This window comes from Nannobrachium achirus, assembly GCF_963921795.1.
Source record: "Nannobrachium achirus genome assembly, chromosome: 22".
Lineage (NCBI taxonomy): Eukaryota > Metazoa > Chordata > Actinopteri > Myctophiformes > Myctophidae > Nannobrachium > Nannobrachium achirus.
Window position 1 is genome coordinate 2866767 of NC_137829.1, and position 15931 is coordinate 2882697.

A 15931-nucleotide genomic window follows, 5' to 3' on the forward strand; every position below is an offset into this window, starting at 1 on the left:
TCCCGGGCGGACAGTTCCCTGACTGAAAGTGTTCCTTGCTGGCCCGTTCCCCTGGCCAGCCCCTGGAACAGCTGGGGCCATGTGCCAGGGCTCCCCCTGCCTGTGGACCGCAGCCAGCATGACGTTGTAGAGCCCCAGCGCCCCCAGAACGTGTTCAGGTGAGACGCTTTCTATTTATAGCTCCCTGCCTCACCACCTGTTTGCCTGTGTATTGACCTGTCTCTCCGGTGCCTGGCATACACGGACTGATGCAGAACCAGCAGGAATCACCTGTGTGATTTGAGGCATTAGGGTAACCTACTTTCTGGCTTCAGATCTCATCCTGAGCAGGGATTTGGGATGGTGTTGTTTTTGCTTTGCACATTTGGAGGCATTGGATGGAGGAGGGGAATGGCATACTGTCACTAGTGAGGATACAGCACAGCTATCATCAAGAGTTTGGTCCTCCTATGTAGCACAGTGGTTAGAGACAAAATGTGACCACTCATGGAATGTATTTTGTATAAGTCTAAGTATACGATATGTAGAGCTTGCTTTAAATATTGTTATTTAGATGTTCACATTTATACTTCCCTTACTTTAGTTTGAAGGGCTTGTCTAAAGCCCTTTGCACACAGGCGCGTTTATCCGCACGGATAAAACGGACGATTTCATTTTTTAAAAAGAAAACAATGATTCTCCACAACCTCATGCACACCGGATCCGAATTAGCCCTGCGACGAGTGGCTGCGGCCGTGCGTTTTTTTCTCGATCGAACCCAGTTCGATTCGTGCGTCTTGTCGCATGCGGTAAAAAACTCATCACTCCTTTTATGACTCCTTTTGGGATCCGCAGCGCCGATTCCGCACAGCCTTGCACACCAAATCCAATGCGTTTTATTCATGCAGCAAACGAAAAAAACGCAACTGTCCTGTGTGCAAAGGGCTTAAGGCCATGTTCAGACGACAACGCTCTGTAGAGAAAACGGCGAGGTCCCGGGACATTGCTGTTGCGTTTTGCTTTTTATCCAGCGTTCATATGAAGCCGCATCAAGGCATGAAATGATGTAGTGTCCAATCCATGTCATTTCACTAGGTGGCGGTGACGCACGGATAGACGAGTCTACTTCCTTGTTTACCATTCACTATGGTAACATAGCTGCAGTAGGCTGTATGCGAGCCATGACATCACATGTGTTGTCGTTTCTTGTGTTTCTGTTGTTCACACGGTGACGCGAGGGGAGACCGTTGTCAACTTTTCCACCCAAAAATCAGTTTTCAACCCCCCGAAAATGCAGTTGTCGTCTGAACGGAAGGCATATCTGACTTTTCATTTTGCAGAATTCTCGTTGCAACGTCGCCGTGTAAACGTGGCCTAATAAGTCACACAATCTGACGTGTGCTAAGCTCTAGGTTTCAGCTCTGATGCCAGCCATGAGTGAGAGATCAGCCAAGACGGGGACTCGCACATTCCACGAATCCTGTCTGATTTCCCTCAAGCTAGTTTGCCGCTCATGCACTGAACAGTAGAACCAGCATCTGTGTTTCCATGGAAAAATCAAGAGAAATTTTAGCCAGCAACAGCTTTAGATATTGACATTTCCTATACAAAAGTGAGAATAGAACCAGACTTCCAGAATCCGGACTGAGCTTGTAGATCGTCTGTTTTTGCTATATGACAATCTCGGACACAGGGGTTAGATTCCCACCCCGAGCATCAGATGGATATCAGGAAATTATGTCTACGCTCCTAAAATGACAATGATTATCATTTACTGTTCCCCAGCTGCCACTCTAACCTCTGTGATTAGCAACTGGCTATGTGCACTGGATTAGACAAGTTTGCTTTATTGCATAACACCCATAACTTCCCCATAGTCCACCACATGATGATTCATCCAACACTCTCTGGTCATTGTGGTCAGCTCCCCCTTGACCTACAGCAGGGGTCTTCAACAGGGAGTTACTACAGGCCAGGGGTCCTCCAAATCTTCCAATCCTTTTTATATTAACAACTTGAACCCTAGTGTCCATATTCTCTGTAGCCAAAAATAGCGGATCTACGTGGCGTTGTGAGCTTGTTTGATCGGCTATTTTCGGCAAAGAGGTTTGGTGTAGAGGGGAAAAAGAGCAGAATAAGTGCACATAGTAAAAGGTCAAGTTTATTAGGTAATGACGGCTCAAGTGGTTAAATATCTGAAAACACAAATTGACATGAATCCAAAATACACTGATGATTGTGCTGTCAAACGATGAAACTATATGGACTCTATGAAAAGGTTGTGGGGGTCCCTGCTTCATTTCTCTGTCAACAAGGGGGTCCTTGGCCTGAAAACGTTGAAGACCCCTGACCTACAGTATAAGCCATGTCGAGGTCGGCACATCAGGAGTGGGAAACAGCCTCTTAACGCGTGGCAATTCAGTGTTCAAAGGTCATGAGCACTACAAGGAAGGCAGTTAAACCACAGGCGCAGGTTTTCTTATTGTCGTTCGAGGCTAGGTACTGCATGTGCTTCAAGTATGCTACTACTGGTGTCTAACATTATGGTCAGGTTAGGTAGTAGAAGCCGGCCAGTTGCTTGGGATGTTAAACTGTCTCAGACAAGTGGTGTCTTGTCAGTGTATGTCTGACTATTTGAGGGGAGTAGAGATGAAAACGTTGCTGTTCTGGTGACGTTTACCGTTTCACAACCTTAAGATTGAGTCTCTCCCTTTCTCCATTTATGTTAGTCATTAAGCCAGCAGGGCCATAAAGTGAATTAACCATTAGTTAGAGGTTAGAGCAGGCGTGTGTCTACACACTGCTTGAAGTAGCAAAGGCATTCTTTATTGTGACACGGAATTTTGCGTCAACTAATTTAATTTATACATTTAAAAAAAGAATTTTGTGATGAAAACCGCTGGAAGTTATTTTCTCCTAATTCTTTTGGGTATCTCTGTAATCCCGCTTGATGAAAACCCTTCCCATGTCCAGCATTGTGGTGAAGAGGGGCCTGTCAGACCTTCAGCTATAAATACTGTACACAGAAACACACAGTGACCGGTGCTAGAATTCAAATTGGCCTGTCCCTCTGTCTCCTCTGTGTGTGTGTGTGTGTGTGTGTGTGTGTGTGTGTGTGTGTGTGTGTGCGTGCTATAACAGTGAGTCATCACTAAGCCCTCCAAACTTTCTCACACACACAATATCACATTTTCTCTCTCCTCCTCCTCACTGAGTCACATAAACTCAGAGCGAGAGTTAGAGAACAGGGCTGGGACACACGTTGCCCCTTAAAGACAGTTATTTCTTTCCATGTATGATTGAGCCGAGGCCGAGTCCACTGTTTGTTTTGGATACCTTATGTGCGTGTATATTTTTCTCCATGGGCGAAGGGAAGTTTGGGGGGGGGGGGGGGGTCCACCGGGTTCACTTACTTCCCGAAGCACCCCGCCCAGTGACAGTGCGGACATTATAGAGAGACTAGCCAATGAGAGGCGGGCCTCTGGAAAGAACCAGCCCTGGGATGTTCCAGGAAATTTGGGGCTGAAGGAGGCAGGGCGGAGCAGTCTCTGCTCTGCCATCCCAGTTCTTCTGTTTTAGGGCTGCAGCCAGGGCAGGAATGTCAGGGAGGCCATGAAAGCCATGGCCGTCGTTGCCCCTCAGTTTGGCCTTATTACATACAGTGTGAGTGTATGATGTTTGTCAAATTTAACAGATAAATGTTGCAGTCAAGAAAGTCAGTTTGTGCAGGAAAAGATGAAATGTGATAATACATACTCTTGTTATAAAGACCACACTGCCAGGAGTCACATAAGTGACATCATAACCTTCTCTCCCCACAAGCCACCCAGCAGCTGCTGAAGCTAACAGCGTGATCATGCCTGTGTGTTTGGTACCAGGATGTAGCCACAGGAGATTCCTGGATGATAAAAGGACCAGGAGTCACTGGATAAAACACGTCAGGTAAGATACATTTGTGCATGGAGCATAGCATAGCTCAGCTACAGTGCCAAGCATTGCATTAGCCTTACCATTTAACTTTCAAATGTACAGTATTTGGTTTATGCACGATAACTAAAACATAAAGTATTACCTGCCTGACACGTGTAATAACAAGAATTGATGAATGTACACGGATTGTAGTAGTATTTCGTGCTTTGAATAGTACTGTCAACTCCGGTGTGATGACAAAGTGTGTGTGTGTGTTAACACTGACTGTATAGTTACCATGTATTTATTATATGTATGTATAATTGTCTATTTATGGTGGTGGTTATCTACTTTTATATGCTTCACACATGACATTCATCTGGACAAATTCTTTCATTATGGCGAAACAGTGAGTGTGACTCATTGTGGCAATATTGTAGTTTGATAAATATTGAGAAAGTGAATGAACTAGTCTGTAAGGAGTAATTATGCAACAGGTTGGAAGCTTACTTGCTGTACTTTTTGTCTTTTCTCTTTTTTTTAGCTCACCTGTAACTCTGCTGAGATCTTGAAGAACTTGCAACTGGACTGACTGTCTCTGGAAACCTGATTACCAAGAAGGGCGGTTCCAGGAGTTGACAAGGTCCGAGGCTAAGACCAGAGCATGTAGGGCTGGGGACAGCGCCCTAAATTGCTTATTCACTACTCGCACATTTACATTGATTACACCCCATTTAGACCTGGAAATTAGACGTTTTAGAAATCTCCGATCGTCTTTCTATGTGACAGTAGACTTAGGTTCTCTACTGGGAATGGGTTTTGGCAGCCCTGTGGTTTCACTGTGAAAGTCAAAGTAGTTTTCTATGCACTAGCCACCTAACGCTGACATTACAGTACCACATAGCACCTTCTAGTAACTAGAATAAATACTCTGTTATGTTGCTCATCATTTTCTTGTACTTACTGGGTCGGGGCATGTGAAATCAACCTCAATATCAACTGTCAAACAGGGTGGCATACATGTTTTTTTTGTTTGTTTCAGTCTTTCTATTGCTGTTTGTCTCTCCCGTGTGGGAGAGACAGACCCAAGTGTCAGTAGACAGGAGGTCTCTCTAATAAGCAAATTTCAAGTCGTTACATAGCATACTGAATGGAGAAGCAACTACACTGAAGTTATTTTTATTCTCACAGTTGCAGTTTTATACTGCAATTGTGAGAATGCGCTATGCGCCATCCCAAATAATGTATGATTCTGCTTTGACACCGCACAGCTCTTTTTGGGGGAGTTTTCTTTTGGATAATGGAAATGAATCATTAAATGTTTCTTCAAGTCCACTCATAAAGAGCACGTTATAGAACCATGTTCTTTACTGGGAAGAGCTATCAGTAAAGTCTTTTTCAAAGCATGATGTCAGTTTGAGTGACTTCTCCATCATCATTGATGTGTGGCCTGATGTTTTTCAAGTTCTCCTTCCAGTTCACGGTCTCTTTTTGATATATTGATACAATGTGATTTGGTGCTTCTTCTTTTTTTTTAGACTGCCCGGGGTTGTTTTGCGTTTTAGAGCTCACTTTGCAAGAGTTATTTATTTCCATATATAGAATGAGTTCTTAATAAATGTTTTGTTGTCTTCCCTGCAGGGTGCATGTGTGCAGCGTGGCTATGGAGTGGTGTCGTCTTCAGACTGGATGACAGGGTCTTCAGGAGTAGCTGGCGTGCATTCAGCCCGGGTCGCCCGACCTCTAAGCCGGTGATCGTCCCTCTATGACAGAGTGAGATTGACTCCGAGTGACAGCGCGCCCGCTGCCCAGCCAACCACATCACAACCTCTCTCTCTCTCTCTCTCCTCTCCAACATCCCTCTATCTGTAGTTTTCCCCGGTCCTCCTTTCCCCTTCCCTTCCCCTTCCCTTCCCCTCTTCCCCCTTTTCTCCTCCCTCCCTCATCTCTCTCTCCATTCCTCCTGCCCTTCCTCTCTCTCTTTCTCCCTCCATCCCACTTCTCTCTGGCCCTCTGTTCTGTGCGCCAGAGCCTCTCTTCTCTTCCCTTTTGAAATCCGGGGATCAGTTTGACCCCAACCCCCGTGGCGTTCAGTATGAGCTGGCTGAGCAGGTTGAACCCGCGGGGCCCCGGGAGTCGGACCGGGCGGAGTGTGGCCCCTCCTTGCACCGCTGACCCAGAGACCTGCCTCATGGTGTTTGAGAACCACTGGAGACAGGTGAGGGACTGTCACCTCACACAGTGCTACACATGGAACAAGAATCACACATGTCGACAAGAGTTTAATAGGCATTTTATTCATTCTGTTTTCAATTTTGATTGCACATTGAAAGATATCTCCCACAAAGCTACAGAACATGTTGACAGCCATTGGTGACTGATTGCATAGCAAAATATGACAGAAGAAAGTGTAGCTTAAGTGACAATCTTCAATGAATTGTCAATTACCATTTCTGTTAAATTGTGCAGCTAATTAACTCATTGACTGGACCAGCCTGTCTTTCACTGCCTGGCTTCTCTTACCTTTTAACGTGGGCGCTAGAGTTTCCATCGTGCGCGATCGGACACGGACTATGCATCATGTGTGTGCTGGTATTTCATCAGCTTCGAAAATACGTTAACATTTTGAAAATCCGTCCAGCCGTTGCCTTTTTGTAAGCCGTGTTGTATACACAGAAAGCTAACGGGCAGAATAGTGTATGGACCATCCTGCTTCTGGTTTCGGACGGATGTTAATGGGTCCGTCTCCATAATTGGTCCGTGTTGAAACAGATCGCGGAGGATTAGTTCCGGCCTATTTTAGTTTTGCTGCGATAAAATATATATATTTAAATTAAAGCTTATTAAATCCTCGGGTTCCTCGGGCCTGGTGGAGAAGCACTACAAAGGGTTTTTGTTTCTGTCAGAGATTGTGTTAATAACCAAACTACAACTTAATTTGATAAATCACATTTACAATATTGTGTTATCCACAAGCTACACAATCTGAACATCAGACAGGTGGAAGAAAATATGTGTTTTGGTCTGCTGGGTTTTAGTTGGAACCTGGACAGCAAACTTTGTGGTAATCGTGTTGCCATTATCAACTTTTGCGGGTTAGAAAGATGTAATTTCATATCCTTTGCTATACAGATTTGGGCTTGCTAAGCCACAGCATCCTGCCTTGTACTAAAATGTGTATTGCAGAATTTTACCCTACAAGTGCTGCTAGACAAACTGTCTCTCCAGCCTCTACTGAACGTGGAGTTATAGATCTGTGTGTGATCTGAGTGAGTGTACATTAGGAGTGAGGGGGGGAGGAGGAGAGAATCTATTCGCTAGTTAGCTTTAAGTGCATATGAAGTGTGTGTGTTTACTTGTATTACTATTCTTGTGAGGGCTAAATGTTCCCCCGTAGAATTTGTAGGGGACAGTTTACCTGGTCCTCTCAAGAGAAATAGTTATTTATGGTTAAAATTGGAGTTGGCTTACAGTTAGGAAAAGATTCAGGTTGGCGTTTTGGATTAGGCAATTATTAGAGGTTAGGCTATAGGGGTTCGTTTCTCAATCCTAATCAATCCCGTATATGCTTCAACTAATTCGATTTAAAGTGGATCAAATTTACGCGACTGCAAAGTTGAAACGAAAATGGTTGTGAGGCGGACATCCGCTGTAGTTTCTTCACAATTCCATCGCTTCTGTTGCACAGACATGCTTGTACGGTGGAAGCATTTCTTAAACTTTGATGTTCTCACAAGTATAGTGATTCAAACGTATGTGTGTGTGTGTGTGTGTGTGTGTGTGTATACACACCCGTGTGTGTACAGTACATACATTGGCTTTATGCAGCATTAGCCAAGTGGCTTTCTTTCCACTCAGGACAGCAGTGCTTTTCAGCAGACCTTGGCCTGCTGCCAATAGCGTTTATCACACAACATGCTGCAAGCTGCTAGATTACAAACAAGCAGATCTCTATCTACACCGGCTGCACACAGACCAGCTAATTCATCATCACCGCAGTCCTGCCGACTTTGCGGAACTATCGTCCAACACGGTGAAGCTCTTTGATATCCAGTTACTCTCAACAAATAACAAGCTGCCAAGCTACAGTAACAAGTGGCATCTCGTCATGTTGAAGTATGATATGAAATGTGGTATTTAGGGAGCATTCTTCCATTGCCAGTGCCAGTACATTTACTAAAGTACTGTACTTGAGTACGATGTTGAGGTACTTTTACTTCTACTCCACTACATCTCAGAGTAAATACTTTTACTCCTTTACAATTATTTGAAAACTTTAGTTACTAGTTACTTTGCAGATATCAATTATTATATTATAAAACATGTACATTAACCGCTTCAGGCCTATTTTATACTTTGCTATTTGAAAACAGCCACAAGATCACAACTCGTTGCATCAGTACTATTTTTAAATATAGAGGTAGGGAAGCCTTTTCCATGCAATATACAAATTTAAAATGTAATCTGTCAGGCAAGCACTTAAACCCTATATACAGTACTTTGCTGACCTGTATCCCCCAGGGGTCTAAACATGGTCCCCTACTTTCTTACCTCTACAGCGAATATTTTTCAGAAAATAGCTGATCTACAGGCTCACAATGTGGTGAGAATAGCGACACATAAGCTTGTAGATCTGCTATTTTCCCCAAATGTTCACCCCATAGTGTGGCTATTAGGCTGCACGTGGTAACATGCATTCCCAATTTGCATCGAGTAGGCTGGTGCCTTTAGAGACAAACGCTGTTCTACATAGCTCACCCCTTCAGTACCACTCCTACAAGCAGTTATCACCATTTCCATTTCACGGCTCAGTGTCATAAGATTGTGTCGTTATCCATTCTCTTACTGAAATGGTTGTAAGATTCGGAAGCTTCATAACTACCACTCATTCCCTAATCCGAGGTTATTTTTAGTCCCAGTCAGACCTTCAGCTTGATTCCAATATAAACCAGTATCTTTCAATGTGCAAAGACAATGTTGTCCATGTCAATTCCATGACAATACCATTCATAGATATTTAAATACACATTTTACTCAAATAATAATTCATATAATAATTCAACTCAATTCACACAAACCCAGAATTGTTAACAAGATCAGCGCCGGTCGACTTTGAGGTCGACTATGTCACTATGGACTTCCCTGCCAAGCGACTTTAATCGACTTTTATATAAAAGCATTGTTTAAGCTTTTATTTGGGTTAATAGACGGAGCGAAATGGTTAGCTTACCTTCGGCTAGTAACAACACGTAAACCGTGAAAAAAAAGGATACGATTATGACGTCACTGCTAAACCAGGCCTTCCTGTTTACATTACCTTCTGCTAGCCGCTAGGCTCAATACAAACCATCCGACCCTTACGCAGCTTCACTATGTCGGATTTTGATTCGGAAACTTTCTGTGTGGCGTCTGTATACGTTCCGGTGCCCAGGATTGAGCTCAGATGGCGGCCCGCCGGAGCTCCCATTGTGAGTCAATGGAGCGATGTCACTTTCCCATCCTTCAAACATGATTTTAACATGGCTTCTTCTAAGGTCTATGGTTTTAGTGTTACGATGGCTCACTCTAGTGGTCATTTTGTGGTATGGTATATCATCATGGCAATGTAATTAGACCCCATCATGATGATAAAATATAGCTATTTCCTGGCGTTATTAGCGCAAATTCATATTTTAATTTGGCTGGCAATGTGTTGGTTTATTGCAACTCAAACTTTAACCTGTGTTGTGAAATAATTGCAGTATAAAATGATGGGGGGGGGGGAAACACCGGAAACATACTAAAGTCTCTTTAAAAGGTGAATTGCCACAGCGGCTCTGAACGCACTCCTCTCCCTTCTGCAGGTGTCCTGGGTGCTGGAGCAACGTGATCCGTCGTCCTCCAGCGACGACCTGACGGCGGTGCGGAACAACACCGACCAGATGCTGTGCCTGCTGGCCGAGGAGCGCCCCGGAGAGGGCCCGGAGAGCGGCGGCCTGCCGCCCGCCGGCCCCATCCTGAAGCTGGTGGTGTCCGAGAACGTCCTGGAGCGCCTGGTCCAGTGGCACCTCCGCCGCGGCCTGGACCCCGACAGCCAGGGGGCGCTGCTCAAGCTGTTCGAGATGCTGATCGGCCAGTCCCAGCAGCCCCTGCTGCAGCACACGGCCGTCCTGCAGCCTCTGCTGCTGCTGCTGGGAGCCTGCACCGACCCGCAGCTCGGCTGCCCCCCGGCCCTGGAGAACAGCCTGGTGCTGCTGCTCAATCAGGTATACTGCAGGGTTCCCACGGTCATGAAATTCCTGGAAATATTTTGAAATTAGATTTTTTTTTTTCCAGTACTGGAAAAGTTTTGGAATTGATCAAGGGTCCTGGAAAAAAATAGCTATGCATTGTCTTTGGTTATTGATTTTGTTAATAACTCTGATATGACAAATTAAACATTGGCCAAATTGTCAAATATTAGAGGCAGAAATTGTGAAAATAGCCGATCTACATGCTCACAACACCTCGCAACGCGAGGCGTTGCGAGCATGTAGATCGGCTATTTTCACAATAGAGTCGTGTTATACAAAATTCCTCTACTCTTAGTGCTCGTCAGGGTGGGGGGTCCACATCTAAAACATGATTATTTCGGGGGTCACGGCCTGAAAAGGTTGAGAACCACTGGCATACACTACCTGTCTTTGGGCATTGGGCATAGGAGTAAGCGACTTGTTATTGAGCTGAATTATTGTTATATAGTCCTGGGTTAAATATTCAGGAAAAAGTTTTGGAAAAGTTTTGGAAATTCATTGGTAAAAATGGGTGGGAACCTGTATACTGCAGGCACGTGCATACATGGACATCAAAGGGGGCTTGAGCCCCTGCCCTTTTATCACTCTGTAAAAAGTGCCCTCTCCAGACCATGAATGCAGCTTTTACTATGGTGAAAGAAATAGCAAATGCCCTCTTTCCCTTCATACCTAAAGGCAGCATTCAAGAGAATTGCCTTGTCCAAACTCTCCTGAACTTAAATGCAGCGTCTTATGTTAAAATAATTGCCCTCTCTGTGTAGAAATCCATGCTGTTATGCCACATCTCCAGTATTGACTTGATTATACTTAGTTCAGTGTGGTATCATGCACCTAAAATAGCCGACCTCCAAGCTTAGAGGTCTGCTATTTTAGACATTTATGCCAAAAGGCCCTTTTAGAAATGTCAGTCCCTGCCTCTTTAACATTCTCTGCACCAGTGTTGATTTCGTTGACTAAAACTATGACGAAAAATGTTTGTCGACTGCGTTTTTTTCACTGACGAAAACTAAATAAAAAGTAAGCTGTAATGACTAAAACTAAGACTAAATATATTGACAATTTCGTCAACAAAACAAAAACTAGACTAAAACGTTAGGGAGGGACTAGTGGAGAAGAAGAGAGTCATTTTATGTTTGGTTGCTCTCAGGTGTTGTGTGCTGAAAATAGCCGATCTACAAGCTCACTTGTAGATCACACTCGCTCACACACTCGCTTGTAGATCGGCTATTTTCAGCACACAAACAAGTGTAAAATCAGTCATTACAATACCATCAAGGCCCGCCAAAATACATTTCAGTTAAATCAACTGTAGATTTAGTCGCCTAAAATCCTGCGATATTTAGTCGACTAAAAGTAGACTCAAACTAAAACTTTTCAGGTGACTCAATTATGACTAAAACTAAATGACATTCTATTCAAAAAGACTATGACTAAAACTAAATCAAAATTTGCTGTCAAAAACAACACTGCTCTGCACATCCCTGGAATACTGTACACAGAGACGCCATCTGCCTGCATAGTCTCCTCCTGTCCACATGGTCACCGACCCTACATCAGGGTTGCCCACACTTTTCTGAACTACCTTTAAAATTACCAGCTCAACAAGATCTACCCACCCAAAAAGATGATTATCTCATCGCCCCTGAGGGGGCTTTGGAATAGCCCTTCAAAATGGAAATAGTGGTTGGTTGGGAAAAAAGCCTTCCTCCCATTCTGTATGGATTTTTCGGGTTCTTTGCCTCGCACATCTAACATATAATTTTCCGAATGTCTGTCTGTCTGTCTGAGTGTCTGTCTGTCTGAAACCGCGTTTCTCCTCAGTGGCTGGAGCAATTGATCTGAAATTAGAAAAATATTTTTCCAGTATTGGAAAGGTTTTGGAATTTATCAAGGGTCCTGGAAGGTCCTGGAAGAAATAGCTATGAATTGTCTTTGGTTATTGATTTTGTTAATACCTCTGAAATTACAAATTAAAAATGGGCCAAATTGTCAAATATTAGAGGCAGAAATTGTGAAAATAGAACCGTGTTATACAAAATTCCTCAACTCTTAGTGCTCGTCAGGGTGGGGGGGTCCCCAGTTCAAATAGGATTATTTCGGTGGTCACATTGCGCATAGGAGTAAGCGACCTGTTATTGAGCTGAATTATTGTTACTAGTCCTTACCCATTCAAAGATATGAGCTCCGAAATGATGTGCAGTGTGTAGGTTATGGGGTGTGCACTGTGCACACAATATATGAGGGATGGAAAGTAACTTTCTGGTGCTTGCATGATAATATGTAGGAGCATCAATGTAAGAAATACCCGTTTTGTTTAATGGCTACAGAGATACTGTGTACCGATCTGCATGATTTTTGGACAACATCTGTAACAGGGCCAGACAACACCCCCCCACCCCCGCCCGCCTACACACACACACACACACACACACACACACACACACACACACACACACACACACACACACACACACAGAGCTGGTTAAACATGTTGCCACATGCTAGATGCAGAATAGATATGCCTCATGCTAGATGCAGAATAGATAGTAGATACACCATAAAAATGCTAATATACAGCATATGATTTGTGAAAGTGACAAACGGGCTTCACAGTTATGTTAGGTGTGTTCATATGCTAATGGTGATGCGATTTATCAATTGCTCCAGCCACTGAGGAGAAACGCTGTGACAGACACTCAGACAGACAGACATTCAGACATTTGGAAAATTTTATGTTTGATATAGTCCTGGAAATTGGGTTAAATATTCTGGAAAAGTTTTGGAAAAGTTTTGGAAATTAATTGGTAAAAATGTGTGGGAACCCTGGATAGATCACAATCTACCTTTTTGGGGTAACCCTGGTCTACGTCTTCGTATTTCAAGCAGGGGTTTGCTCCTCATCAGTTGTCTTCCCTCTCCCATCCGTCCAGGTGTGCGTGTCCATGGCCCGTCAGCCGGTGGTCCTGGAGATGCTGTTCCACGCGGCGCCGGCCCAGCAGGGCCCCACCAACCTGCTCATCTTCTCCCTGCTGGTGCCTTTCATCCACCGGGACGGAGCCCTGGGCCAGCAGGCCCGCGACGCCCTGCTGCTGGTCATGGCCACCTCGGCCAGCCACCAGGCCGTGGCGCGCTACATCACAGAGAACTCCTACTTCTGTCCGGTCAGTGTCTAGGCAGGTTGGGATTTGATGATTATCAATAATTAACCAACATTCAAAACGGGGTACACGGTATAGTGTATTATTATTCTATGCTTTGACTATTACAAAATAGCAGATATACAAGCTCACAGCGCGGCACCGAGTGCCGCGCTGCGAGCTTGTAGATCTGCTATTTTTGAAAAATTGTGAAAATTGTGAGAATTTTGACCCGATTCTATAAGTGTCTTTTGAATCCTTCTAAGGTTGTTTGAAAAACCTGTGTTTCTATGTCAGCAATCTGGCCGGCCATCGTCAAAGAATATGTCCTTTTCACTTAACTGGAGCTCAGTTGGTCTGTTCTTGGGAGACTACTATGTCAGTGGTTCTCAAATCTTTCATGTGAAGGACCCCCAAACTGATATTTATTTGACCACGGACCCCCATCTCAAAATATTTCGTTCTCAGGGACCACCCAGAAGCAAAATTTGAGTTACAAACGTTCGCTTTGAAAATACATATATTCAAAGATTTGCACACATTTTCACGACTTTTTCAAAAAATAGCAGATCTACAAGGTCGCTTGTATATCTGCTATTTTTCACTGGTTAAAGCATTCAATAATTCTAGGCCTAAATGGGTTAAAGAAACTATTGCAGACAATGTCTAAAGCAGTGGTCCTAAAAACTTTGACTCTTATTAGCCCAGCGGAGCCCCATTAGAGAAGACTTTTCCATCTCTAGCTGTGATTTTAATTTCAAGGACGTTTTGACATTCATTATAGGCTACGGAAACCCCAATCAATGGCATCTCTGAGACCGCAATCTGTATTGTAAAATCAATGTTAATTGGAACCAAATGGACCCGTAAGGGTAAATGACGCTATCAATAGATACTACTGTTAGTTGAACATGCAACTTTTAGGCTGGAGAATGGATTTTCTTCTGTTTAGCCCTATACGTCACTGTCCGAACAGGTTTTAAAAGTTAGGCAGATGTGGCAATGAACAATGCATTGCATTGCAACAGCTACACGCATCTAAAAAAAATGGTGTGTTCAAGTTGTATCGTATCCAACCTTTGGAGATTGCGTTTCATGGACACAAAAAAACATAATAATTTACAAACCTAATAGCACAAAACAACAAACCAACTCAATTACTGCCAATACAACACCAAGGAGTGCTTCTGAGCAGCATTGACTTGAATTGACTTGAATGCTCAGTAGGTTGTGCATTCATTCAACTCGTAAGCGAGAATTAACCCATTTAGGCCTGAACACATTTTTACGCAATATTTCATGCTTTAAATATTAAAAAATTGCAGATATACAAGCTCACAGCGCGGCACCGAGTGCCGCGCTGCGAGCTTGTAGATCTGCTATTTTAGAAAAATCTTGAAAATGTGTGCAAATCTTTGAATATTTTGACCCGATTCTATAAGTGTCTTCTAAATCCTTATAAGGATTTTTTTTTTTAACTATGTTTCTGTCAGTGGTTCTCAAAATGTTTCATGCCAAGGCTCCCCAGCTTGTATATCTGCTATTTTTCAATAGCTAAAGCATTCAATAATTCTAGGCCTTAATGCTGACTTTACGACAGCATAAGCACAGAGAGAATGCAAATTGGGGACTGTTTGAATCATACACTGTATGTTATTGAGGTGGAGGTAATTTAATTGTATGCAGCAAAGCAAACTATCACTACACAAAACTAGCAATGTATCCAAACTCAAGCATTGTCTCGTCTGGCAGCAGGAGAAAATCCTTATTTGTTGCTTTTGAAATCCTTATTATTATTTCATAATTTCTGTAGTGTAGGCCAATGTCACTCAACCTTAATTTTAACCATAAATATGATACTGATGGTTATAGATGTGGTCAAGAATCCACATCTATAATTTAGTCTGCTACCCTCATTTAGCCCATCAGTATGAGCACAGACACAGGCTAGTGTAGCATATTATCCGGTATTTTCCACAGATGAAAGATTGTTCCTCATGATTTCTCAGGGCTTTTGGGTGTTGTTAAGACCTGAAATCTATCACCAGACCTAAAATCTATTCTAGCAGGGAATAATGCCACAGAGATTCAGAACACTTTAAAACAATCAACAATTTTAAAGCCATTACGGTACTTGATGATGGAGCCCAATACGATGTGTAAACTAGCAATCTCACGTTGGTTGCAACACTCCAAACGGTTCGCTTAATCGCTTCTATCTCTGTGTCATCTTCTGTGCCAGTGACGGTGTGTGATAAGACTAGAGAAAGGGAAGGAGATGATCATGCATGGTGTGTGATAAGACTAGAGAAAGGGAAGGAGGTGATCATGCATTCACCCCTGCTTCCTGTCCATGCAGTCTGATAAACCGCCTTCCTCCTACCAGCTGCTTCTTTCTATCTAGCTATCTCTCTTACAGCCCCATATTTTCCTCCGTGCTCTTGTGGTAATGCTCTGCAGCAGAGGTGCTTGGGGCTTAACCTGGATGGATTAGACCCAGTCTGACTCGTTCTCCTTGATTTCTCTGTGTGAATAAGACGTACAGTAGTCAGGCCCTAGAGTTGATGTTGTATTATTTCAAATGTACGTACTAGCACAGTGTTTTCTGTTGGTTCCACATGGCGTTAACATTAT

The 15931-nt window shown here is 43.5% G+C and overlaps 1 protein-coding gene and 1 long non-coding RNA gene across 2 annotated transcripts in view; both read left to right on the forward strand.

Annotated features, from left to right (window-relative positions):
* On the forward strand, positions 1-5940 carry LOC308307274. The gene is made up of 4 exons (XR_013963218.1): positions 1-158; positions 3802-3921; positions 4433-4531; positions 5530-5940. It is a non-coding gene; the product is annotated as an uncharacterized lncRNA (long non-coding RNA).
* Positions 5941-5983: 43 nt separating this feature from the next.
* The window catches only part of fhip1b (FHF complex subunit HOOK interacting protein 1B), a gene marked incomplete at both ends in the record, with an annotated part of 30961 nt that continues 21013 nt past the window's right edge, over positions 5984-15931 (forward strand). Inside the window, 3 exons of the mRNA XM_080752449.1 lie at positions 5984-6106; positions 9732-10133; positions 13091-13321. Of these exons, the coding sequence (XP_080608575.1) occupies positions 5984-6106; positions 9732-10133; positions 13091-13321 (756 nt within the window). The remainder of the gene's footprint in view (positions 6107-9731; positions 10134-13090; positions 13322-15931) is intronic.